This window comes from Chamaea fasciata, unplaced genomic scaffold (genome assembly GCF_029207755.1).
Source record: "Chamaea fasciata isolate MVZ Bird 193981 ecotype frontalis unplaced genomic scaffold, bChaFas1.0.hap1 SCAF_15, whole genome shotgun sequence".
In the NCBI taxonomy this organism is placed as follows: Eukaryota; Metazoa; Chordata; class Aves; order Passeriformes; family Sylviidae; genus Chamaea; species Chamaea fasciata.
The window spans coordinates 11,743,865-11,769,309 of record NW_027094100.1 but is presented as its reverse complement, the minus strand read 5'-3'; the positions used below and the strand labels follow the sequence as shown (position 1 = coordinate 11,769,309).

The window sequence follows — 25,445 nt, the reverse complement described above, 5'->3', positions numbered from 1 at the left end:
CATTTTTATCAAATTAGCTTTCTTTTTTTTCGGGCAAGGTACAACTGAAACCTCTCCCCAAATAAGAGTTATCACAATGATGATGGCACCACAAGGTAAATTCTGCCCATTTCATGAATGAGCCCAATTTTTATTTCTCTTCATCACAAAAGTCATCCCACATTTGTTGTACACATTGTTGGTTGCTGTGTTACGGGACATATCACCAGGTATCAGATGCTTTACTCTTGCAGAAGCACTTCAAATGGAGATGGAAGCTTCTGTTGGCTGAATTTTAGAACAACAGCAAAAAATAATACAAAACCAAAATATCATCTTCAGCTGCATAGCAAATATGGATCAAAAATTTAACACTGTATCAGATCACAAGCGTAAATATACCTCACCATAAATAAAATTCATTGTACAAAATAACTCAAGCAGCCTTTCATACAAATATGGTACATTTGACAACAGTTTTTGAGAATATTTTCTTGGTTTTTTTACACCTTAGATTCTTTTCTCTTTTGTTCTCCAATACACATGAACCTACTGGACTGGAGTAATGCAGGAGGAAAAGGACTAATGCTGTTCAATTCTCCTAAGTGCTGTCAGAGTTTAAAAGGAAAACCACTGAAGTGCTGAATTTGATCTAGTTTGCTTCCCCTTTCTATTGTAGCATTGCAAGTCAAGTGTAGCATCATCCCAGAAAAGCATGTGCACTGCCAACAGTCACGTTTTATAATGGCAAAGCCAGAGGGAACATTAAAATAACCCAGTCTGACTTCATTCACGACACAGGCCATCCTTTCTCCCCCCTGTAATTCCTGTATGGAGCCAACAACCTGTCTTTGGAGCAGACATTCCAAGTAGCGGCTGGTGAGTGCTGGGGAGTTCGCAGACTACTTTAGCATAAGCAGGACAATATAGGTGAAAAAGCAAGTCCATTGTCAGTGGACTTGGGAGGATTCAGACAGGGGTCAACATTTCCCTAAGAAAACAACATTAGAAATCTGCAGATTATAAAAGACTGAAAAATACAGGACTGAAGCACATCTGCAAGGAAGACTCCCAAATTTGGCAGAGAGTCTGCAAGTGTGGGGAATATGCCTGTCCCCCTGGCAATCTGGTACTATTTAACCCTTCCCTTACAAATTTGCTCCCTACTTCCATAAACAATTATGACATTTAAAAAAGCACGTGAGAAAAAAAAAAATCCATTTTCATGGAGTTGTTTAAAGACCTAAGCCTGGACCTTTCTCATACACAGACAAGGAGGGTGAGAAAACGGAAGCTAAGGAGTATCTCGATCCTTGAGATAATCAAAGGACAGTAACATTAAATCTCAGAAATTAAGACTGTGATTATTACTAGCTGATATCTCATACTACTTGAGCAACAAGGCAAAAGATCTGCATACACTCTACAGTCAAAACACTTAACATTTTGTTCATGCACTTTGACATTTTGCTCAGAACATTTAATCCCCTGGAATCTGGAGGGATTTTACAATTTTGCTAGCAAATCTGAGGGCAACAAATAGCTTTCAACTACCTGTTCTTTCAAGTACAGCCTGAACAATACAACAACCTTCCAGTGCAACTGTGTTTTGCAGGGCTTCAGGGAATTATGGCAAAACTACAGGAAAAGAATGCAAAGAGATTTACAGATTATTAGGTGAAATATCTCATGACTCACTCCAGACCTAAACTGATTAAAACAGGGATTTAAATTCACCTTCCTATATCCCATTTTGTCTAGGTAGCTGAGACTGGGCCATTTGGTAGAGTTCATCCTTCTGTAGCAACTTCTTGTTCATGCTGGTTTCCAAGAAGACTCCAGCATTCCATAGCTTGTCAGATGTAGTAGGACACCTAATTTGCGCTGTGCCTAGAGGTGCCTCTGAGAGCCAGACAGGGACTTGTGCCAACTTTTCAGCAAGACTTACATACCAAAATAACAAGCACTTACTATTTAGGTCAGGAAAACAGGATCTTGGTCGGATCTATCTTCCTCGCATCTTGCTTTCCACAAAAAAATAAAGTGCTTGATTCTTCTCTTCCTTTTAAAAATATATATCTCTAGATACCCTCACTCCAGTAGTGTAGAAGTGTTGGAACGTGGTGGAATGCCAGAACTGACATCCGTAGTGGAAGTGTAAGCAGAGAGCAAGCCACAGATGCTCTTCTGCTGCTCTTCCTTCCTCACAACATGGAGGAAAGAACTCGCCTTGCTGGGCTGGGTCCTTCCCTGCCACTCCAAGATTTCAGTCAGATTTCCTGAGATTTCATTTTACTTTCAGATTACTGTGCTGCACAATTTCCTCCCTGCAGCTGAAAATGTCTTGTCTCAGTAATTAAAGGAAAGTCAAGGTGTGAAAACGTCCAGCACTTGTCGCATGTGGGGTATTTATTGATTATCAAGGGAGCAGATGATGAGAGTCTGGGAGCACAGATTCCTGCCACACACCAAGATCTCATCTTGCCAGCACTCCTTTGCTGGCTGTTGTTTCCTAAAACAAAAACTCCAGCTGGGATATTTCTACTAATTAATCATATGTTCCCTCTGAGAGAATAAACGCCCAGGCTCTGCCTTTTTAACATCTGTAACAGCATGCAGTTTACAAGGCATGATGAAATGCATGGAACAAATATATATTATCACACCTGGACACAGCAATTTTTGCTGTGGCCAGGCTAGAGCTGGGCAAACACTACCAGTGGTGAGGCTGGCATCATTTTCTCCTGGAGCACATGGTTTCATCTCCTTTCACATCAAGCATTTTGCATCACTCCAGTGACACTATTGAGGGGAAGCAGGTTAGACCAGGAGTTATGAAATCCTCCTTGAAGTCCCACCTGAATTTGTTCTCAATATCCAGGGATCTTAGATTAACTGAGTGGGAAAAAGAAACAGACTCCAGTGTTCCCTCTGAACTTGGAAAATTCTGTGTATTTTTTAAAGCTTATCCTATATTTTATCTTTTCTAAATGATCACATGATTTCTGAGTGATGGGACGTTTCCTAAGCCCTGCTGGTAGTCTGGTTTCTCTGGAGAAAGGTATTTGTTTGCTGTGCCACTAGGAATTTGACAAACCCAAGGGAAAATAGCATCCCAGAACACAGGTTACACACACTGGCTCTCACGCTTGGCTGAAGAATAAAGTTCAAGGTAACTACACCTGAATCCTGTCAGCACCAGTGATTACTTCCACCCAAATTAAATATGTTTGAGAGCACATTTACATGAATGCAACCTCTTCTGTAGTCCACAGGAAATCTGGTTTAGTCCATGGAAGGTGTGTCTTCAGGGGAGAACCTCTGCATAAAAACAAGTGGATGTCCCATAGCATGAAAAAAGCCAGGCTGTTTTCTCTTTGCCCAGCTCTCAGAAGTGCTGAGGAGTTATCTGGTGACTGTATCATTGCTATCCTCAAGCCCACATGCCAAAGCTCCCCCTCCAACTGCTGGAAAGGCCCAGGACACAGCAGAGAGCACAAAGCTCACCCCAGCCTGGGTCGGGCATCCATCCACGGCCAGCCTGGCAGGGCTCCTCTGCACCCAGCACTCGACCCTCAGGGCACTGCCACGGCTAACACCCTGCCTCCATCCCTTCTTCCCCTCAAAGAGTGAATCAGGGACTCGTCTCCAGCCCCTCCTGCTCACTGTCACGGGGGTGTTGATCCTGCGGCGGGAGCGGGTTCCCGGTGCCGTGGGAGCGTGGGGATCTCCCACCCGAGGCTGCAGCATGGCTTCAGAGCGATGTGTGCACTGGGTGAACCACAGGGAAAACCAGGAGCACTCCATGGAAGAAAAAGCACGTTTTGCCCGCCCACCCCCACCCCCCCTCCAAGTCCGAAAGCTACGAGTAAAACCGATCACAGGGATGGTACAGAGGAACATGCACTCAAACGGGGCCGAGGGGAAGATGCGTCCTCGTGTGGAGAGGCAGACCCAGCCTCACTCCCTTGTCAGGCCTCACACCATCATTTTACCCCTCCCAGCTGGTCTGGCTTCAGTCCCTGCTCCCTGCCCAACCCACGCAGGGTCCGTGCCCACACTAGCAGGTGGTGGCCAGCGACTGGTGGATGGGGGGCTGGAAGCAGCGCACATGCTCCACCGTGGAACTGTCTGTTTCCACCGACTTCATGTACTTGTTCAGGATGGCAAAGATCTCGTTGTTCAGGATCTGATACTTCCTGATCCTGTCGGCCATCTTCTTCAAGGGCTGGAGGGATGGTGAGGGAGAGAAACAGCACATGAAAGGTCTTATGCCATCTGACCAGCTAGGAAATAGCAGAACCTGGGCCCTGCTGCTGGAAAGCTCTGCTAAGGCAAAGCAGCTCTAACACATGTTCCTGTTCCACTTAGCACCTCGCAGGGACCGGTGACTGGCTTCATTATTGGGTTTGATGACTCAAGACAGAGCATTAACAGGATCAGTGAGTGGTCCTAAGTTAACCATTCCGAAGTCTAGGCTCCCAGCTGCTTATTGATAAAGCCACCAAGATCACAGGATGGTTGCTGGAAATACCAGCTCCTCAGGTCCAGCTTCCCAACCCCAGGAAGAAGGGAAAAGCTTTGGGAGAAAAAAGATTTGATTTTCATGCCAATTAAAAACTTGGCCTCTCTGCTGAGACTGCAGATGGAAACCTTACAGCAAGGGCATTCAGTAGGAATAAGATTAACACCAGGCTTTGTTGTTATTGATGAGTTTGGACAAAGCAGGATAGGAAACAGAAAGAAGTGTGCTGGTTTGGGTCCTTTGGGACCTCACCGTTCAACTTACCACATTTTTTATGATTTCATCCTTCCCATCCTGCCTCTGCACCTTCAGCAGGTGGTAGCAGAAGTCAAAGAGGTCAAAGCGCCGTTGCTGTCCAAGGAGAACAATGATAGAGCAACCTGCCCAGTTCAGACCATCTCCAAAGCACTGCCTGCAGGGAGGAACAGGGTGGTGGGGGGGGGAGAAATGACAGGACAGTCAGGCAAGAGAAATAACCATGGCACCAGGAGCTTTCTTTGGTGAATTCCTAGGGAAATCGGGTTCAGTCCTGCTCCTAGAAAGTGACTACACACCTAGAGAAAATGAACCCAGAAGGAGATAATACAGAATACACAGATAATAAGAATTACACCCAGGTCAGGCTGTGTAGGGTGAACCACAGGGTAAGATGGGTGAGTGATGCTGCTGTACACCACAAAGGCTCTGACTTCAGAAGGCTGAAAATGACTCCTCTGTTTTCCAGATGTGTCTCCCTTATATGCTGTTCTACACAGACCAATTTGATTGGTGAAACAAAGACAAACCTCTTCAATCACATTGGCCAGACCAGAGGGACATCAAGAAGAAGCCCCTCCTAGGGAAAGGATGTAAACCAAGTTTACAGTTACCAAAACATGTCTCTTTTTACAGAAAATTCCCTGGGAAAAGAATTTCAGAAAACCAAAACATCCCAGGCACGAACCAGGGCTACAGGTGAGGACCTAATGCTGGGTTGTTGGCCCATCTACCCATCTCCTGCCTCTCACCTTGGGCATATCCCTTTGTCGCCCTGATTCTTTAGCCTTCTGATTGTTTACATCCTTGGACTGGAGCCTCTCATGCATTTGGGATGGACTGCTGAATTGACCACTGGGGTCAGAGAGGTGTTCCTCTCATCTCCCAACCCTTGATCAAATCCCAAATCCTATTTAAACCCCAAATCGTAATACACTTTCTCTGCTCATCTCTCGACCTGAGTGTGGTTCTCTCGTGTCGCGAACAGCAACATCCCTTCACCTTCCTCTTCCCTCCAGCTGCTCCAACACAAAGCCGAGCACAACCAAGGACCCACGTTCCCCCTCTACCTCCAAAACAGCTCTCACTGCTGAGGGCACCCCGGGGGCTGTCCAGCCCCATGAGCAGCAGCGACAGGAGCCTGCTGGGGACACTCACTCTGCCGTGAACTCGTTGGTGCCCACGGGGATGCAGTACACGAACTGCATGGCGCTCCAGAGCCGGTGGAACTCCACGCACTCGTCCACGTGCATGACGCCGTTGGTGGGGGGCGGCCCGCGCCAGATGGGGTCCTGCAGGTAGCTCCGGATGCGTGTCAGGATCACCTCAAACATGGAGAGCCCGCAGCACAGCCGCTCCTTGGTCAGCAGGTCCCCCTCCCGGGCGATGGCGATTTGCTGAGGACAGGGACAGCCACGGGGACACCAGTGAGGATGGGACCCAGACCAGCCCGGTCTCTCCCCGCCTCGTGGGAGGCCCAACCTTACCTCTGATGGCTGCACTTCCCACCATAAAATACTCATCCCTCAAAAAGGATGCTTTAACATCGTGCTCCGCTCTGTTCCACCGACCTCAGTGTCTTTTGGAGCAGCTATGTACGTCAGAACGCCAGAGCTGAAGGCAAAGCTCTGACCAGAAATACTGATCCTTAATTCTGCTGGCATGCTGTTCTGCCCTGTCAGTGCTACTCAGCGTTTTGTTTCATGATTTTCATTTAATGATTCATTTCGTGGGTTTCATGATAATCATGATTTCTGCAATTATGAAGATAAAACGGGAGAGAACAGGGACATTTTGCTTCCCAGGACATTGCCATCATCTCTTCAAAGTGCAGGTAGCCTATGGCTTTCTTGATTTCTTTTGTAGTTAGGCTTAAAAAGCTCTGAGGAAGATGAGAAGCCACTGCAAACTTGATACTGAAAAATCTGTGGTTTATAAGAAAGCCAAATAATTTTTTCCCAGATGTGGAAGCTTTACAGGTGTGGCTAATTTCTGTGACATCCCCGCTCAGATTTAGATATACAAATCTGGACTAGCTCCACTGGATGAAGTTATTTTGGCTTTTACACTAGAGGAAAATTAAAAGAGAATTAACTTCATTTCAACCCCACTGCTCCCCAAGAGGCCAAAAAAAAAAGGGGGGGGGGCATTTAAAACAAGCAAGCCGGGCCTTCCTCCAAGCTCACTGAGTGGTGCAAGCATGGGGGTCTCACTGCCCTGGTATCCTCTCAGCTGCCCCATTTCCTGCTGTTCCAGTGGCAGGACTGACTCCTCTTTGCAGTGCTGCCAAAAATAACTCATGAAATGGGAGCTGAGTGCTGTCAGAGCCGTGCCCGTGGCTGTGGGAAGCTCTGGCTCTGCCGTGCTCACCTCAGCAGAGGAGTGAATAGGCACACAGAACAAGCGTGACACTGACTGAGACCCTGCCTATTCCAGAGGAATTCTTGGAGCTTTAGGCAGTTTTTAAGCATTTGCTCCATTTCCAGCTGTCCCTGCAATGCCTATAAAAATGTTATCCCAATCAGTCACCATGGGGACTCGCAGCAGCTGGGACAAAGGGCAGGCACATGTCCTGGCCAGACATAGGAACATGAATTATGCTTGGTTTACTTGGGTCATCTTCATTCCACTCTGAAAAATGCATGAATGTGCCTGCACATCCCCAATTCTGATTATCAATTTACGCTGGCAGTAACCTCAAGCATTTTTTAGTTCGGTTGCTCTTGAAATTAGAAGCGTTTCAATTCTTGCTTGTGCCACAATTTCAAGGATGTTCTGGGGACCTCAGCTCAATTAGTTGAACACTAGTTCACCTAAGAGCAAATATCAAGGGAAAGCTGTCATCATGTGCAGAGGCCACATTTGGTCTGGGATCCCTCAATCTGCTAAAAGCAGGACTGGTATCACTGGTTCCATGGCACACAGCTGCATGTGTTTGCCTGGCAAGTAAAGGTTTATTTTATCCAGATTTTTAGCTAAAGGCTGTACACTGTTCCTCTCCTCACCTGCTCCAAGCTCTGATGGGCACAGATCTGCACACACTGGTCTAAAATGGCAAAGTGAGGGCACAGTAGTGACAGCCATTTAAAATATAAATTAGATGTTAGCATTACTGTTTGCTAAAACATAGAGATAAAAGGGATACTTTTGAGAACAAACTTCTCCAGTCATCTTAATACACAGTTTCGGAAGAAACCTTAATTTAGAGAGGGCTGCATCTGGCTTTCAGTGTAGGTAGTGCCACTCAGTTATGCACATTCACAGACACAATTTGATTCTAAAATTCATCACAGTAAGACCAGTCTTTGATACAGGACTACTATCCTAGGGTAGATACCTTAACATGGGCAAAGCAGCTGGAGAGCTGTTGATTCTGTATTCAGAGCTGCCTCACAGCCTGGGGTCCCACTGATTTCTAAGATCAGGAGAGGAAGGATGCTCTCAAGGTAAATTGTCACAGGATGCCACTGTGCTGACTCAATTATTCCTTCTGTCTTCAGAAGCAAAAGCTCTGATTATTTCCAGGGAATAAACCAGACTGACCAAGCACTTTTAAAAACCCCTTACTAAATGCCTTTTTGGCCAGCATTAAAAGGGAGAGGATTCCTTTAATGAACCACTTTGACCCCCCTGGTTCTTTATATATGGTCCATCAAACAGCTGCTTCTGGATTTCCAATGCAAAGTAATTATTTACAATAATCATTGGCAGTTTTCCTGCCATTGCACAAATCCAGTTTTGGTTTTCCAGTTTCTGAACCTCTTTTACAGCCTGTTTATTGGTGAACTTGCAAGAACCCTACCCCAAACCTGCAAAAAACCCCAACAGATCCCCACTATAACACACATGAGGCCACCTTTGGGGAGAGGCATCGGGCAGGCAACTTCAGCTTAGATTCTGGACAATTGCTACAAGGCATTTATGCATTCTGCAGGAAAAATCCTGTATGGCCTGTGTCCAAAACTGCATTTCCAAAATGCATGTCCAAAACTGCATAAAAGGAGCAAGCTTAGAAGCTATGGAGGCACCTATAGAAAGCAATTCTTGTGTTCCTTTACATTTGAGCTAAAAAAAAAAAAAAAAAAAAAAAAAATCTGGTACCCAAGTGTACCTGTGTGATGGATATGGGAACAATTTACAGAAAAATAACTTCTTAGTGGGACATGAAATATCTTTTGTTTTCATCACCATTATAACTACAGCAGAGAGAAGCAACGAGTGGACTCTAATAGCAGAATTCAATGATGATTTTGCATGGAAAGAAGGAGAGATAGAAAGACCAACACAAAGACACAAAAACACAGAGGTGAATTCTTTTTCTCGAGTGTCTCCTTTAAAAGGAAGTGTCTACAGAGTAAGACAAAGTCCTCAGTTATCCAGCCAATTTTTCTGTTTCAGATGATTTCCAATGATGCAAAGTTCAAAATGTCCTTGATCCATGAGAAAAAAAATACAGGAACAAATATCAACCACTTTCTGCCTGCCATAGATCTGTCACCTCCTACACCAGCTGAGTGTTTGTTCCATTCCCTCATCAGTACATTACAGGAAAAGGGTGTTGATTCATTTGATACTTTGAAAGATTTTTATCCCATCAACCCCAAGTAAATGGGCACTTGAAGTTTGATAATTACTATCAAGGGAGCTCAAATTTGGCCCATTACACTGTTCAGTCAATGGAGATATTTTAAAGAGTACTGAGTTTCTGCACAAGAGATCTTTCCCAAGCTGAGACCCACGTCAAGAAGATACTTAAATGGAGCCGTAATTTTAAGCATGTGCTGAAGCTCTAAGCATGTGCTAGGAGGGAAACCATTCTCAGATGTATTCCTTGACAGGGATGAGCTTAAATGGACCACACTGCAGTCCTAAAATGGGATCCCCAACAGTGATGGCAATTGATTGTTAGGACGGCCCCGCCAAGATTCTCCTCAAACCACTCCATCAATTCTCCATCTTTTTAAAGTGGAGAAGAAGAGGTTTTTGGAGTTGTTCTGATTCAGAACTGGCTTCTAGCACACTAGCCTTGCAGCTCCCTGCCAGCTCTCCTGACTGGAGGCAGCAACACATCTCTGGACCAGCTCACAAATTTCCCTTCCAAGTGTTTGCTGGGGCAAGGATTCGCATTTGCTCATCCAACTGATGTTTTGGGGGAAAATAATCAATCAATTGAAAAAAAAAGAAAAAAGGATCACTTTTCCCAAGGCCAAGCAGGCCGTGTGGGGACTGCTACGAGTTTCCAACAGCCATCCCTTCCAATGCAATCCTTACCTGCGGAGTGCCCAGCCTCTCTATTAGGGGAACCAGGTGGAGTGGGGCATACTTGGCTTCGAGACGCTTCATGCGCACCTCCAAGCGTTCTCCTTCTGTCAAGCGAGCAGCAAACAGTGAAATGAGAGGAGGAAGTGGAGACCCGCGACTTTCCAGCTCAGAGCTGCCCCCCAGCAACCATCCGAGGAGACTGTGGGATCAGGGAGCCAAACCACAGCAATGAGGGGCCAGTGATGCAGAGAAGGGAGGGATGGGCGAGTGCAGACTCAGCAGCAGCTGTATCACACATGTCCAAAGCGTGTCCCTGTTACCGAGCACTCCTGTTGAGATGGACATTTCATGCTGTCATTCTCCAGAGAGGCTGTGAAATGCCTTCCAAACCTTAAGGGAACCCCCAAACTGACTGAGGTTTCGGGCTGTAACTGTGCTACAGGAAATGCACCCTGGCTTTTGTCTGCACCTGACGTTTGGCTGTATCCACTGATCTGTTTGGAGGGGGAAGCAGGGTCAGAGCTAATCCTCAGCAGAGATGGGAGAGAAAACAGCCTCTGGGCAGAGACCTCTGAGTCTGCCCACTGCTTCCCTCTCAGCTTCTTACCTTTGATGTAGACCCTGGGCAAAATATTTTGGAAGGGAGCAGCATGCAGCAAATCACAAACTTCTTCCTGGGACTGAGGCAGGAAGAAAGAAAGATAAAGTAAGTTAAAAAATACCTATGGGGGAGAGTGAATGGCTCAGGGGCCTGGGCAACACTACAACAGTTCACACCTACAGCACCTATTCAGATCCAACCCAGCTCAGCAGTAACTCCAGTGGTTTGAACCTAAATGATCTAAAACTGGAAGTAACACTTCAGCTTCAGTCAGGAAGTTTCCCTAACTCCAATCTTCCTGCCTGTACAAGGCCAGACCTTTATACTGATTTTCTGTCCTACTTACTAGCCCTGACAGTAAGGGGGGGATAAAGAATATGGAAGTTTCCATGTCATCTTACCCTGAATGAATTCCTGCAGCCCGTTCTTTAAGAGAGTGCCCAGGTGGAAATTACCCTTTGGCTTAGTTATTTGAGGAAGTGTACACGAAAAATATACTGACATGTGGCTCTTCTGCAAATGGGTACATCATAACTGGTCTGAAATGATTTGGTCGTTGGTGTGGTGTTCTCAGCCAGGGCCTATCAGAATCCCAGTGGTGCAGGCACCAGGAAGAATAAAACAGAAGTCCAGAGAGGAATAACACCATGAGATGCCACCTGAGGGGATGCATGCCAAATGCACTTGAGAAAAAAATAATCCCAAACACAGATGCACGAGGAGGAGAAACCTAGAAATAGGCAGGTGGAGACTGAGGAGCGATGGCCGACAGTACATTGTACACGAGTCTGCGATGGAAAACAGCAGCGAGGAAACCAAAGCTGTTCAACACAGAGGCATCGTGTCACGACAAGGCACCAGCCTGCTCCTACAACAGCCTACTCCTAGGACATGCTTTCAGTTCTGAGCTCACTGGAGAGATGTAGACACACTGGGAAGCAGATCATGACAGCGCAGCAGGAGGTACCCGGGGGCCGGATGGAATGACCGGGCTGGGCCTGTTTGGGATGCAGGGGTGGACACCACCCTTCCAGCCAGCAGGACAGTGGAGCATGGAGCTGCAGGAGGCTGCACTGGCGCATGGATGCTGGGATGAGAGCAAGTTTGTGGGAGTGCAGTTTGTGACACAGTGCTGGAGGGACAGGAACAGTCTGGGGTCCCTCCACGGGCACAGAGGTGCTGATGCTAACGGAGTGGGCCCGTCACCTCGGTCATTTTGTTTGCAAAACACTGTTCATTCCTAGGTGAATGTTTTTCCACTGCTGTTTTCCTCTAACAAAGTGAGCATTTTCAGCCATTTGCAGCCTGCATTCACCTCGTATATCTGTCCCAAAATTAGTCATGTTATTAACAGACCTCTTCCCCAAGGCCCATTAACCGAGAGCACAAACTCTGCTTAGAAATTTCATCCCAAGCAACCCCTCATTTCTCAAAATTAAACAAAAAAATGGGGGTAAAATGCAGCAGACTGGACATCTGCATCAGAGCCATTTTTGCCAGCAAATACCACCAGCCTTAGATCACTCAGACAGCTCCGAAGGTAATTGCAGTATAAAAGCAATTCCTCCTGCTGCACAAGAGCTCCATTAGAGGGAAAATCTTGTTCTGTGATGGCTCTGTGCATCTGACGTCCTCCAGCAAGTGGGAGTCAGAGCCCACTGCATGCAAAATGGCTTTGTATTCTGAGCCTGTTACTGTGAGGAAAAACAGAGGATCCAAGAGGGAGAGACTTTGTCTGGCACAGAAAGTAGGCAGATGTGAACTTTGATGGGCAGCCTTCCATAAAGGATCCCCAAATTCCCACCATCTTTATCTTCTGCTATTCTAAAATGCCAGTACACTGCTGATGTACAGTTCCTGGGACTGAAGGAACATTTCTGCATTGAAATGAAGGATTTCTAAAGAAACCACCATGTCCCTTGAGTGTCCCATTAAAGATGTGACAGGAAAGGCAAATGCAGTACATCCAGCAGAAAACCCAACACTGAGAACAGCAGAAAGCAGTGACAAAGCCACAAAAGGAACAGAAACTGCCAGAATATAGTTGGCAACTCTGGTCATTCTATAAAATTCTGTAAAAGCCAAGCTGCTGGGTGATACACATCTCTTGTTTTCTTCATCTTATGCAACCACTGCTCACTGAATGTGTTTGATACACTATATCAAGAATCAAAAGTCTCTAGGTCTGGAGTTAAAATGCAAAGGCAAGGGCAGAAATATCCATTTTGAGGACATGCAGAGACTTTTAGTTTTCTCTGTGCTCTACGGCCAGATAAAACTTGGAATCTTTGAACGTTCTTATGGCTTTGGCCTGAACAAAAACTCCTGGTTTTGCTTGAAAATCCTGTCTTATGCTAGGGAAGTGATTTTGAAACACTTCTGGAAAAACCGAAACAATCCTGCCCAAACCATTATGACACAGGATGCACATTAAATGTAAAATTGTGTTGTTGAGCACTCCTCAGTTGGCTCTGGGCCATATTATGAGATTTAATTGCTTGGTAAATTTCTTATGTGAAAAACTAGAAGCTAAGAAGATGAGTGGCACTCAGCCACACCCTTTCCCCCACACCAGAAAGGGCATCACGTGAGCTGGGAGGCTGAGACACTTGTGCACGTGCAGAACTCCTGTGCAGGGGGCAATAGCAAGTTGTTACTCCAGCTAGATTTTGAGTGAAGATGTCATAGGGCATATACCATCAGCAGGTTTCCTTCCTGTTGGATTGCTTTATCCAGTTCACCATCACAATCCATCAGGTTGTTTCCATTGCATCGGCACCGCAAAAGAGCAGATGGATCAAATCTACTTCTCACTGTACAAATATGTATATAAAAAAGTATTGATCCCTGCCCCAGAGAGCTTACAATCTAGAAATTAACTCCAGTTGGCTTTATTTCTAAGCAGGACAGACAAGGGGCAGCTTTGGGCCCAAGGATGAAATCTGGATTTTCCAGCATTCAGATTCAGCCATCCCAGAGGCCTGACCGAGTGCCAAGGCACACCATCCCCGTGGACATGCCCAAAGACTCCAACAACACAGCCCCAGAGAGACCCTGAGAACATGAGAAGCTGGAAAGTTACATCTCCCAAACTCTTCTGCTGAAGAACCCACTTGCACTTCTACTCTTGAGCTGGAAATTTCGAGTACGATGTTGGTGTGGGGGTTTTGCCTTACCAAAGCCTGCTCGATAAGGAGGCAGAAGAGAATGGCATTGCCCACTTCTCTGAGGCTCTGGAACACGTCAGTCTTCAGCTCTGCATACTCAATGATGTCCTTCAGCTGATGGTGGAAAAACTCCAGGATTCCTTAAAAGAGAAGGAAGGGCAGTCAGAAAGAGACTGGAATCACTTCCCAGTAATTTGGATAAAAAAGATGATCAGTGTCTGGTATTAATCACAAATTGCAGCTGCTAAATGGATACACAGAGACTGATATTGGGAAGAACTAACATGCAGTGTCTTATCCTGCTTTCAGTAAGCCTTGGGAAATAGGGAGTAAGTCATATAAACTCCCTGGGTTTCTTCATCAGAGGATGAAAGCGGTTCCAGACTGCGATGGATGATTTGGTGCTGGCTCATGTACAGGAGTCACAGTTCCTGACTGCAGCCATGCTGCAAAAAATCTCTTCACCAGCCAAGTAGAGCATTTAAAAAACACCAGTGAACTCAAAAAAGCTTACAGAATCCTGAAAACATGTGAGAGGCTACCAGAAGACATTCCCTTATCAACCATCTATGTGTTCAAATGGAAATTTCCAGCAGGAGATTTCCTGGAAAGGTTTCCTATACATGTTCCAGTGTCGACAGCAGAGCAGCTGAAAGTGTCCCAGCAAACCTGGCTGCAAGTGGCACTGGCAGGACAGGTGCCCAGCCTGGATTAACCATGAGTGTGAGTAAATGATGCAGCAGCACGTGGCTGAGTTCCTGCTCATGGATCCATCTGCAGCACTCACCTGGAGAACCATATTCATGTCTTGGCAAGCGGCAGATCTTGGGCATGACTTCAATCAGAGTCTTCACATACTGCAGGATGGTGCCTTGGAGCTGTTGGAGACAAAGGGAGGTTAAACTGGAATGCCAGGTCTCCTGGCCTTTGAAAGAGGCTGCTTGTGGATGGGTCCACATCTGACAGCACAGGATGAAACTTCAGCTGGAGTCCAAGGAGAACTTGCTTAATTTGGATTTCACTCAAATATGAAATTCAGGCCAAGCGTATGGAGTCAGAGTGCTTTTACAGTTTCCTCCCAAAGAATAAATCCCAGCTGCATGGATTTTTGACTACAAAATACAGCTTGCTGTGTTTGCATTGTTTGCAGCTGAAATCCAAAACAAGGCTCAGTCTTAGATGCAGCTGGACTTGTGCTTCTAACCCAAAAAGCATTTCAGCAGAGCTGCCAAAGGACTCACTCCCTAGCACAGGAAATGCTCCTTCCACCTGAGGAATGATCACTGGATATACAAGAGTTTAATAAAGAATTTATGTTCATGTCGAGTGAGTTTCTGCAGATGTGATGTTTTGGACACACATGGATTAGAGCAGAGCACACTGCTTAGTTTAAAGCCCTTGCTGTCATTAGGAGTTACACACCTGTGGATACATTATATGAGATAATGCACTAAATTCCATTTAGTCAACCGTCAAATCTTTGTGCTGAATGCCGTCTGATCCTGCTGGAAACCCTCCATCATCCCACAGGAATCACTGGGATTCCTCACCAGCGGAAATCAGCCCTTGACTCCAAGTGTTCCAGTGTGGATCAGGAGACACGAAGGTGCCCCGATGCCAACACCCCGATCCCAAAGCCCACACTGCCTATCCTGTGCCTATCCAGGCTTTGGGGTTTCTCTATCACCACGGCCAGGCTCAGAATTACCAGGCTCTTGACGATCTTCAGCAGCTCCTCCATGACCACGGCGATGCCTTGGTAGCCCAGGAGCCGACAGATGGTCTTGAAATGAGGCGGCCCCACAAAGTTGCGGTAGGAGCTGTAGATGTGGCTGTAGGCAATGTTGAGGGGCTGGGAAATTGGAAACACAGTGACAGTCAGACAGGGCCATCCACCAGACTTGTAATTCTTTTATCACAGTATTATGTTCCATCACTATAAATAATTTTTAAGGAGGAGGAGGAGAAATAATAATACCAATGGCCATTCCCACTTCTGCTTCTCGGAGGAGAAGAGACTGCTTTTCTTCCCATGTGCTCAGATAAACTCTAACACCAACACTGTCATGTCACAAGGTTTTATTATCCTCCAATTTATTATCCTCCTATTTATTATCCTCCTATGTAGCAACACCACTTTCCTTTCCAAGGCAATTTACTCTCCCATAAACCCCCAATCAAATGTATCAGTTCAGTGGCCCTTTGCCTCTTCAAAATCAAATTGTTCTCTACTAAAATGAAAAGTTTTATATACATCTCAGCAGACAGATTTTTTTTTCTCTATGAGCACTTGCTTTAAATGAGGCTTATTAAGAAAAGCAGGAACTGAAGCAACTGGGTTTAAGAGCAGATGGAAAAGACACAGAAAAGATCCTTTTTGCATCCTGCAAAGCTTTACATCAGCCTCCACTTAACAGACACCCCGTGAGTCTGTGACAAGGGCAAAAATCTGACACTGGTCTAAGGAGAATGGTGCCCAGGACGTTGCCCCCCAAAAAATTCTTAGCAGCAGAGAACAGAAAGTGATTTCCAGGAATGTACTTTATCAGTGTCATCTTGGAAACATGGAAATTGCTGCAACGTTTCATCACTGGAACATTTACAGGATCCATTTGGTGTGAGGCAAGGAGAAGTAGGGGGAATTAATTCCCTTGTGTGTTCTGCAGAGAAAAAGTACTGAGAATCAGATTTAGCTGAGGCACCACATGCTCAGAGAGGGCTCTGCAATGGAAGTGCTGGCATCACAACTCAGCCCCCCATAACATCTCCACTTCAGCCTCAGTGAACAGCAAAAAAGCCATCCTGGAAAAGATCCTGACACATAGTGCCCCTTCCAGCAAAACACAGACTAACCCTGAGCTCACACTTACCTAAAAGTAAAACAGGGATAAGGAAATAACTTAGACTGAATCCCAAATGCCTCCCTGTGGGTACTGCAGACTCCACTCCACAGGGATCCCCTTTCCTGCCAGTAATGGAGCCAAGGGAGTGGTGGGATGAAGGCACTGAGGAGGTTTCGGTGAAAGGGAGCAAGGGCTGGAGTAGCAGAACAGGGCAAAACTCAACCACTGCTGCACTACCCCCAGCTGGAGGCTCCCTTCATCCTCCACTCCTGACTCACTCCACAAAATTTACTTCTAACACATCATCTGAGCTGCTAATGGGTTACACAGTCATTTGCTAAAAATCGGTAAAGTATTTTCTTTTGCTCTCAGCTATAGAATTTCACCAATGTACTGAGCACTCTTTCACAGACTTGTCAGTTACTTTAATCAATTAATTGCCCCTCATTTTGTCACAGCCCTACAGATCTGGTCCAGCAGGTTGTTACCTGCTGTAATTCCTAGGTGCTCTTTGAACCAGCAGAAATAAGGCACAGCTAGAAAGTCTCCTATTTTCTGTGAAATGTAATTTCACCTCTTGTTCCTGGTAGGTGCAAATAGCCCTGAAACACTATTAAGTGCAGAAAGACCACCTTGGAGGCTCATTCACAATAAGCAAGAACTTTCTCTCCCATCAAAACTTAAAAAAAAAAATAAAAAAGGCCCCTGAGTATGTGTCAGAGTTAAGAAATATTTAGGCAGACAGAAGCTTACTTTCTAGGTTCCTTGGATACCAGCTCTCAAGAGAATTGAGCACCCTGCTTAGGCTTCTGTCTGCATCCTCAGATAACCAAATCTTTAAAAATCTGGTAGGAACAGACCCAAAGCCACTGGTTATTCACCCCGACACATTTGAAAAACTGCAATGTGTTTTTCTGAAAAGTGTTTCTGTTTGAACACCAGGTAATGCCCAACCTGGAACATTTGCCAAATCCATCTCAGAGGGAAGTCAGTGCTCCAGGGCCCCAGCCCAGCCATACTGCCACAGCTTTTGTTGCTTTAACTTTTGCAAGGCACTGTCCCAGCCCCAGGTATCCCCAGAAAACGAGTGGTGACCACTGCAGGGGTGATCCAAGTGGCCCAGAGATGGCACCTTCCTTCCATACCTCCCTGTAGGCTCCTTTACCCTGTTACTTCCCCAGGCTTAGCACACTGGGGCTCATCCTAGCTTGGGGGAATAAAAAATCCTTATTTCGGTGGGCTCATGAATCCACATTCATTTCTGGAGGCCTCTCTGCTGTTCCACAGCCAGGGGACTTCTGTCTGTGCACGTGCCTTGCTCCCCTGAGATGGGCTATCACCACTGGTACCAGTTGTGGTGCAGCTGGTCAGGTTTTTCCCCACCACGGGGCTGCTATTTGGCTGCACAGGCAGCCAGCAGCTGCCTCACAGCACTCCCTCACTCCTCAGTGGGATAAAGGGGCTGGAGAGCAGCTCCCAGCCAGCTTCTCCCCTGAGTGGGGGGTCTCAGCAATTAGTCTGATTGGCAGAAGACACATTTTAGGATGTGCACTGGCTGCAGATGAGCAGGATGATTCATGCCTGCCTGTCTGCAGGATGAGGTGTGTTCATGGAGCTCTCTGCAGAGCACTAACAGCAGGCTCACGTCTAATAATAATGCTCTGCCAGCAATTAAAAATATAACTCCATTTAAGGGCGAGATACACAGCTTGGGGTAAAGACTGTAGGATGTAAAAAATGACACCAGTGGGTATTTTAAGACAAAGCAGCTGAAGGCACAAGCTGGCTGCAGAGCACAGCACAGCACAGCTCACTCCCCCGCGCTGGGCGGCCGCTTCTGACCCCTCAGAGAACCAAAGCAAAAGCCTGACCCTGAGGCTTCCTGGGAGCAGCAGCTGCTGGAGACACCGGGGAGGCTTGCCCCAGCCTTGGTTTGGGGCCAAATGGGCAGGTTTTGGGGATGGAAGGCTCGGATTTGCAGCATGGGGCAGAGCTCCCATTGTCCTACAAAGCCCACCCTGTACCCAAGTCTCAGGGACAGCCATCTGTAACTGTGAGCATGTGGGCAAGGTCCCAGAGTTGCTTCAGCAGCTCAGGAAGTTACCAGTGATGCTCTGGAGAAGCTTTACCAACAAATGCAGCAAATCAAACCCCAGTTCTATTTCCACGTCTTTGACCTTGTTGCTGGCCATCGCTCAGACCTGTCTGAGCTCACCTGAGGAAAGGCGGGGAGAGTTTTATCTGATAAAATTGAACAGAGAGAGATAATGGATAGTACTGACTGCTACAGAATTCCCTTGGAAAAATGAAGAGCTAATGAAAGAGCAATATACTCAGAGCCAAAAAAAGAACTTGCACTCGGCCCAAGACAAGTAAGGGCTTCCAGCCAACCTAATTTCAGTGCAACAGCTGAGAGTGTCTTAGAAAGTGGAATGAGTAACTCCAGACTCAGCATCAACATTTCTGGGAAAGTTCCTCTCGAGCATATTTTGGCTTTAGAGAGGAGCAAGTCACTCGTTCAGAGCCTCTCCCTGTCCCCTCCTGGGGACAGGCTCATCTGTCCCCTCCTGGCCACAGGCTCGACCTGCTCCCCTGAACCGTACAGGCACTGGCTTTGCCTCTCCCTCCTGCCCTTTCACCAGACTGCCAGGGGACATCCCCAAGTTGTCTGTAAGTCAGAGGCATTCAAAGAAGAGTGGGGCTTAATCTCATGTAGTTCAGCAGGAGGTCAAAGTCTTTGAAAACACAATTCCTACTCCCATCATGCAGTTTAGAAAATATTAAAAGGCTACTGGAAACTGCAGCACCATCAGGGATCAAAATGTACTGCTTAAGGCTCTAACTTAAATCAGTAGTTTAAGTGTGCAAGAAATCACAGAACTAAAGAAAAAGTCCCTGAGTCAACGGGTACCCCAGGCCAGGATCCCAGATTTCACACCATGTGCCAACGTGTCTGTAACCCCAGATCCTGCTGGGGCTCAGGGACAGTTTTGCTGAGGGACTATGGATACAGGAAAAAAATAAAACCCAAATAAGCCAGGAAAAAAAAGCTACCTGGCTCTTGTTATTTCCTGCCTTGGAGACACACACTTCTCCCAGGCAAAAGCTTTTAGGGATAACATTCCTAAATCACTCGAAGATGCCCATCCTTTCCTATCGGTTGCCATGGTGAGAGATGACGGAGCCCGAGCTGGGTATAAACGAGGGAGTGCTCAGGGAAGGGATTTAGCAGAGGCAGGAGGGAGGTGAGTGCTGGCAAGGCGCTGCCTGAGGCCACTCTGTCACCAGAGCCACCACCACGGGGCCACCGCCGACCTGGCTGGAGGTAAGTGCTGGCTCTGGGAGGGCTCAGCATGGGCACATGCAGCCTCATGCAGGAACACATCAGCAGTCGTTAGGATGAGCTTATTCTTGAGTGAATTAAAGGAAAGTTAGTTATTGTTAGAGAGAGGGGGAAAAAGGAAAGAATAAACCAGCTCAACTGAACGGAGGTGCTGCTCTGAGCACTCGCTGGCCAGGAGGGAGAACGCTGCAGCAGGGCTCAGAGAGCACTTTGGGGATCTAAAGGAGTGATGTGCTCCAGTAATTTGTGGCTGTTGCTAAACAGCCACGCAGCTCAGAGAGTATTAAAAAAACTACTGGACATTGCACCATCAGGGATCATAATCTACTACTCACTGGCTCTGGCTCAAGTCAGTTTAAATGTTTAAATATGCGAGGCAGGCAGTGTCTTTTTTCTGTCTTTGTTCTTGTTATTCATATATTTGTGTTTCCCTAAAAGCACTGCTTTTATATTTCACCAGCCTACAGACTTCACATTTAAGATCCTGTTATTATCCTACTATTGCAATGTGAGATGCTGCAGGAACAGAAAGAGTTTATACTTTATTAAGCAAGGAAGGTACAGAAAATGCAGCGACAACTTAGAACAGTGAACTAACCATTATTATTATTACTAATCATTATTAGCTTTCTAAACGGCATTTAGGTGAAAAATCAAAATATCTGTTGACTGACAGCTTTACCAGGCAAGCTGGAGCAGTTCAATGATGACTTTATGTTAATTACACTTGCAGTATCCTTCTTATTTTCTGGGAAACGAAAAGCTAAAAAAGCTTCTGATAGAAACAAGTAGTCAGAGAGATTTTTAAAAAAATATAACTTGGAGCAATATACCCTGTGCTCAAGCTGGATGTTTTTGTTATGAAGCAGAGTGATACAACAGTCAGGGCAACAGCAGGATTTGCCTTTTGTAATTTTAGCATGTAACCTGAGAGAGCCAGGATAGCCCTGAGTCCAGTCTAAGGGAGAGCAGAAGTCAGTGGAAAGACTTCACCGATGTCAGTGTCCTTTGAGCCTTGCCACGAACCAGAAAACTGAGCCTCTCCCCGCATCTGCTTTCAGGGGCACGATGAACATCGAAGTGCACAACATCACCTACACCAGTGCCACGGTGTCCTGGGCCAGCAGCAGCCCCTGCCCAGAGAACTATTACCACGTCATGTACCGCCCCAACTGGAACAGCGTCTTCGCCGGGTACCTGCGGCAGAACTTCCACCGCGAGGAGCGCGTGCGGCACCCGCTCAGCTCCCTGGTGCTGCACCGCCTCACGCCCTCCACCATCTACGTCCTCTGCATCACCTGCAAGAACTCCTACCCCTCCAGTAACCACTGCACCACCTTCCACACCCTGGACAAAATCCCCCTGGTTTTCGGCGGCTCCAAGCACGAGCCCACCACGTCCATGTGGATGGTGAGCAGCCTCCTGCTCCTCTGCTTCCTCGCCCTCCTGGCCTATGGCTGCCTGCAGTTCTGGTCTGCGCGGTGCCACCGGGCACACGGCATGAAGCACCCCGACAGCAGCCCTGAAGAAGTGGTGGAAGGAAGCAGCTCTCCAGAGGAGCCACTGAGTGACGGACTGAGAGAGGAGCTCCTGGAAGTGCCCATGACCACTGTGCTAATGAGGAGCTCCAGTTTCATGAAGGAGAGCCCGTATAACTCCCCTCACTGCTTTTTTTCCTATAAAAACAGCGATGATAAAAGGGCGATCTTGCCACAGCATGGCCTTCAGTGAAAGCAGAAGAAAATAAAATCTTGCTTAGAGGTTTGGCTTGTCCTGCTCCTTCCCAGCTCTTGCCAAAAGGACTGTCTGTGTGTCCACAGCAGCTGTCTGTCCCAGGGTAGAACATGAAGCACAGACATTGGTCACAGGAAGAAAGATTTTCGTCAAGTGATACAAATACTCTCATTTGCTGAGGATTTTCAAAAAAGAGACCAAGTCAGCTCTCTGGAACAGCCAGGCTTGGCAGACTGTAGTGTCATTAGCTCATGTGCATCAGTGTTGTAAGTTCACTTCAGTCTCATCAATCAATCTGCACAAGAAATAAACTCCACTCAAGCAGTTTCACACTTGAGTGCCCCTCCACTAGCATCACACCCCAAGCCCTTGTAACGCCTGTATAAACAGTCATTGCAGCCTGAGAAAAAAGCTTTTTGTCAGTATTAAGTAGTGCACACACAAGTATTTTAGTAATTCCCATTTTGAACAGAAAATGGGATTCCTGAAGTGGTACCTTCCTTGGGGAGCATCACTGCATCAGAGCACCAACTTGCTCACTTCCCTGTGCATTTAGATGGAGGTGACTCAGTCTTAGTGCCAAAACCAGGCAAGAGCAGTGCTAACATCCCTTAACATGGACAATTTACGGAGAAGAATATTGAAAAGCAACAGCACTCTGAATGTGCTTCTTGCATGGCCAATTGGTTGCACACAGCAATGTGACCCTGCTCATTCTCACCCACCACTCTGTTAATGAACTAATCCTTGCATTTCTTTCTCTTCCTAAATAAATACTTCCAACCCCCACCCCTGCCGGCTGTTGTGGCTCATTTACTGACCTTGGAGCCATAGAGGTAATAGGGCTGGACGTTGGCTGGCTTGTCCCGCTGGGGCTCCTGCGTGAAGGGGATCGCTGTCCTCACAAACCTGCGGCGAGCACGGGAGATGGGGAGGGAAGTGGTCAGAGCCTGCTAAACAGCACACACAAGGCATGGTCTGGGATGACCTGCAGTTGCAGGCTAGTTAGAATTCGTCACTTGAGCTACCCCAACAGGAATGCAAAATCCTGCCACGATCTGTTGGTGGTGTAAAACCTACCGAAAGAGAGATTTCTCCTCATTTTTGGCAGGCAAGAAAACAGTATCTGAGCAGCTACCAGAGCTCTCCTGCTGAGTGAAAAGCCCTCAGCCACTTCAATCACTGTCTAACTGCTGCTTGAATTTGTTACCAGCATTTGCAATAACTGAGGAAGACGGTGGGCTTCAGCTTCATTTTAAGAGTAACTGTTGCACCCCACAGGGAGCACAAACCTCGCCACGAGGCATGTCAATTTTACGTGGCAGGTTTGACGTTCTGGAAAGAAAAGCAGGGTCTCCAGGTGGCCTTGCTTTCCCTCCTCACCTGTTGGTGGACCCGTTGTAGCAGTAGTTGGGCAGGAAGTCGAAGTTGAGCTCCCAGAAGACGTGCAGGGTGATGCGCCCATAGGGCGCGGACACGTTGTGGTTGGCCTCGCGGAACATGGCATCGAAGCTGTCCAGGGTCATGTGCTTGCACAGCAGCCTGTGAGTCAGGCGGTTGATTTCCAAGAGCCACTCCAGCTCCTGCAGCACATAAAGCAGAAGAAAATGCAACACATTACAACAGAAACAGCTGATTTAGTTGCCAGGGGAATGTTCTTTTATCCACACGCACGCAGAACTAAAGACATCAATTTAACTCAGCGGCCAAGGCCAATTGCACTTCCACTCAGGGGGGTCCTGGTCCAGTATTTTGTGAACCTGCAGGAAACAAAATTAATTTCTTCCCCACTGAGCACTGGCTGGCTTTCACCTCAGAATCCTCCGAAGGTGGAAACTGGTAATTTTACACTACTTGACTCTGATGCTCCTGTAACATATCAAAGACAGCAAACCCTGTACACACACAAACAATGTCACAGCCACCTTCATCCAACTGGGAATTAAAGCCAAGATCTCCTTCTCCTAGTTTACAGGACTCTCTTACATGAGCTCTGCAAAGTCTAATTGCTGACTGTCACCTTATGATTTACACAGATACTTAATGGTCTGATAATAATGCAATTAAAGCTGCATAAACAGAAACAGTAAAGACTCAGCAGCACAAAGGAAGATACATGACTGGTTGAAACCTGCTGCAGGGGAACTCAAAACAGAAGAAGAGTTGACTGTGTACCCACAGCAGTGTATTTGTCTCCCTGCTGATACTCAGAGTCAATAAAAGTTCTTACCACAATGGATGTCAGGTCCTCGCTCTCGAAGCGGCTGATGGCCTGGTCTAACGACTTGTACATGGCTGCAGAGATGCGCTGGGTAATGAGCCTGTTCAGGTCAATTGATCTGCCCAGCAACTGGCAAAAGAAGAGATTTGCATGTTATATACTGATAGGGAAAAGGTGTTTTATTTTTCAGTCAACACACAAGTTAAAACCAAACCTCGAAGTCTGCTTAAACGTGAAAGTGGTGGCACAAATGCCTTGGCTGAGTGTAGATTACTAAAGAAGGAATGAAGGAAACGTGGAGCATAACTCATTTTTGTGTCACAAACAGATTCAACCCTTCTCAGTCCAGTGGCAATCTCAACTAGGATGCCCCTCATCACCAGAAGGATAACAGGCCAGGAGGGATGAGTACTGGAGTCTGCTGCTTGCACTGTACCTGGACGTGCCTCTGCTTGAGCAGCGTTTCGTAGCGGTTGGATGGTGGGTATGGAATGATCACCCCGTAATTCTTGCACTCAGCCCGGAAACGTTTGTCCAGTAAAACACTGAAAAATGGAAGCAGTGTCAGGAAAACAGAAATGGACTCTATCAGCTTCTCTGTGCCTCTTTCCAGAGTTGTTTCTGCCCTTCTTTTAATCTTGTCTCTGAATGCCAAGAAATCTCTGCACACTAAATCACAGAGCAGTGGTTGGTATCTTGGGGGTGCCCTGCTTGTCTTTTGTGGCTAAAACATTCAAAAAGATAAAAAAAATATGCTGAAAGGTATCAGTGCCAGGTACTGGCTGGTTCCCCTGGTGTGCTCCCTCCTTGAAGATCTGCTGTGGGAACATTTGCTTGGTGATGGTGATTGTCCTTCTCTAAGGCCAAATGTGACCTAGAGACAGAAGTTGCAGACACATGGAAGACTTGGTTCACCTCTGGGGCCATGAGAAGAAGACCCTCACCAGATGTCAACCATGCCCTTTAAATTGGTAAGGAGGATATGCCACAAAGGTTTTGTCTCCCCAAAGGGAGAACAAGTCCTGCTGCCTTACTAGGGTGAGGACAAGTGCATATTCCTGTTTTGTAGAGATGGGACCAGTTCTCTGCCTGGTACACAAAGAGAAGTCAAGCAAGGACATGCCTGTAATAAGCTCAGTTTTTCTGCTGTTCTCACAAACTGTACTCTGACAGCTGCTTCGGATGCCAAGTATTTTTTTTTCACTTTTAACTGTGTCTCCTTAATTAATTTTCCCCATCTACACCAGAGTGCCATGGACAGCCAGCTCTGGGGGGCAGGGATGATCTATGTTTTGTCTTCTTGCAGTGGCTGCTCCCTGAGGGAAACCTTTTGGTTAACAGCAAATTGGATGCAGCGATATCATCAGTCACCATCAGCAGTCAAGTTCTCCTACCTGCCAGCCATTGCTTTGTAATAGGCAAAGATCTGATCTGCCAGCTTGTACACAAATTGATCAAAGCACAAATTCACCTGGGGGAGAAAAAGCAAGACTTGGTGAGGGTGTCACCAGCACA

The 25,445-nt window shown here is 46.7% G+C and overlaps 2 protein-coding genes across 6 annotated transcripts in view; one reads left to right on the top strand and one right to left on the bottom strand.

Annotated features, from left to right (window-relative positions):
* Positions 1–96: 96 nt before the first annotated feature.
* The window catches only part of CYFIP2 (cytoplasmic FMR1 interacting protein 2), a 49,826-nt gene continuing 24,477 nt past the window's right edge, over positions 97–25,445 (bottom strand). For 4 of the 5 annotated variants that reach the window (XM_066197418.1, XM_066197419.1, XM_066197420.1 and 1 more), the window contains 13 exons: positions 25,325–25,401; positions 24,367–24,475; positions 23,940–24,059; positions 23,093–23,292; positions 22,531–22,618; positions 15,498–15,641; positions 14,577–14,667; positions 13,799–13,929; positions 10,629–10,701; positions 10,031–10,125; positions 5,918–6,156; positions 4,769–4,916; positions 97–4,207 (listed from right to left, as the gene is read on the bottom strand). In XM_066197418.1, the coding sequence (XP_066053515.1) occupies positions 4,040–4,207; positions 4,769–4,916; positions 5,918–6,156; positions 10,031–10,125; positions 10,629–10,701; positions 13,799–13,929; positions 14,577–14,667; positions 15,498–15,641; positions 22,531–22,618; positions 23,093–23,292; positions 23,940–24,059; positions 24,367–24,475; positions 25,325–25,401 (1,683 nt within the window). In that variant the 3' untranslated portion in view covers positions 97–4,039. Of the gene's footprint in view, positions 4,208–4,768; positions 4,917–5,917; positions 6,157–9,028; positions 9,190–10,030; positions 10,126–10,628; positions 10,702–13,798; positions 13,930–14,576; positions 14,668–15,497; positions 15,642–22,530; positions 22,619–23,092; positions 23,293–23,939; positions 24,060–24,366; positions 24,476–25,324; positions 25,402–25,445 lie in introns of those variants that run through there. The other variant, XM_066197421.1, reaches the window with a different exon arrangement.
* Positions 19,878–22,144, top strand: FNDC9 (fibronectin type III domain containing 9). The gene is made up of 2 exons (XM_066197423.1): positions 19,878–19,957; positions 21,037–22,144. The coding sequence occupies exon 2, from the start codon at positions 21,044–21,046 to the stop codon at positions 21,704–21,706; it is 663 nt and encodes a 220-aa protein (XP_066053520.1). The 5' UTR covers positions 19,878–19,957; positions 21,037–21,043; the 3' UTR covers positions 21,707–22,144.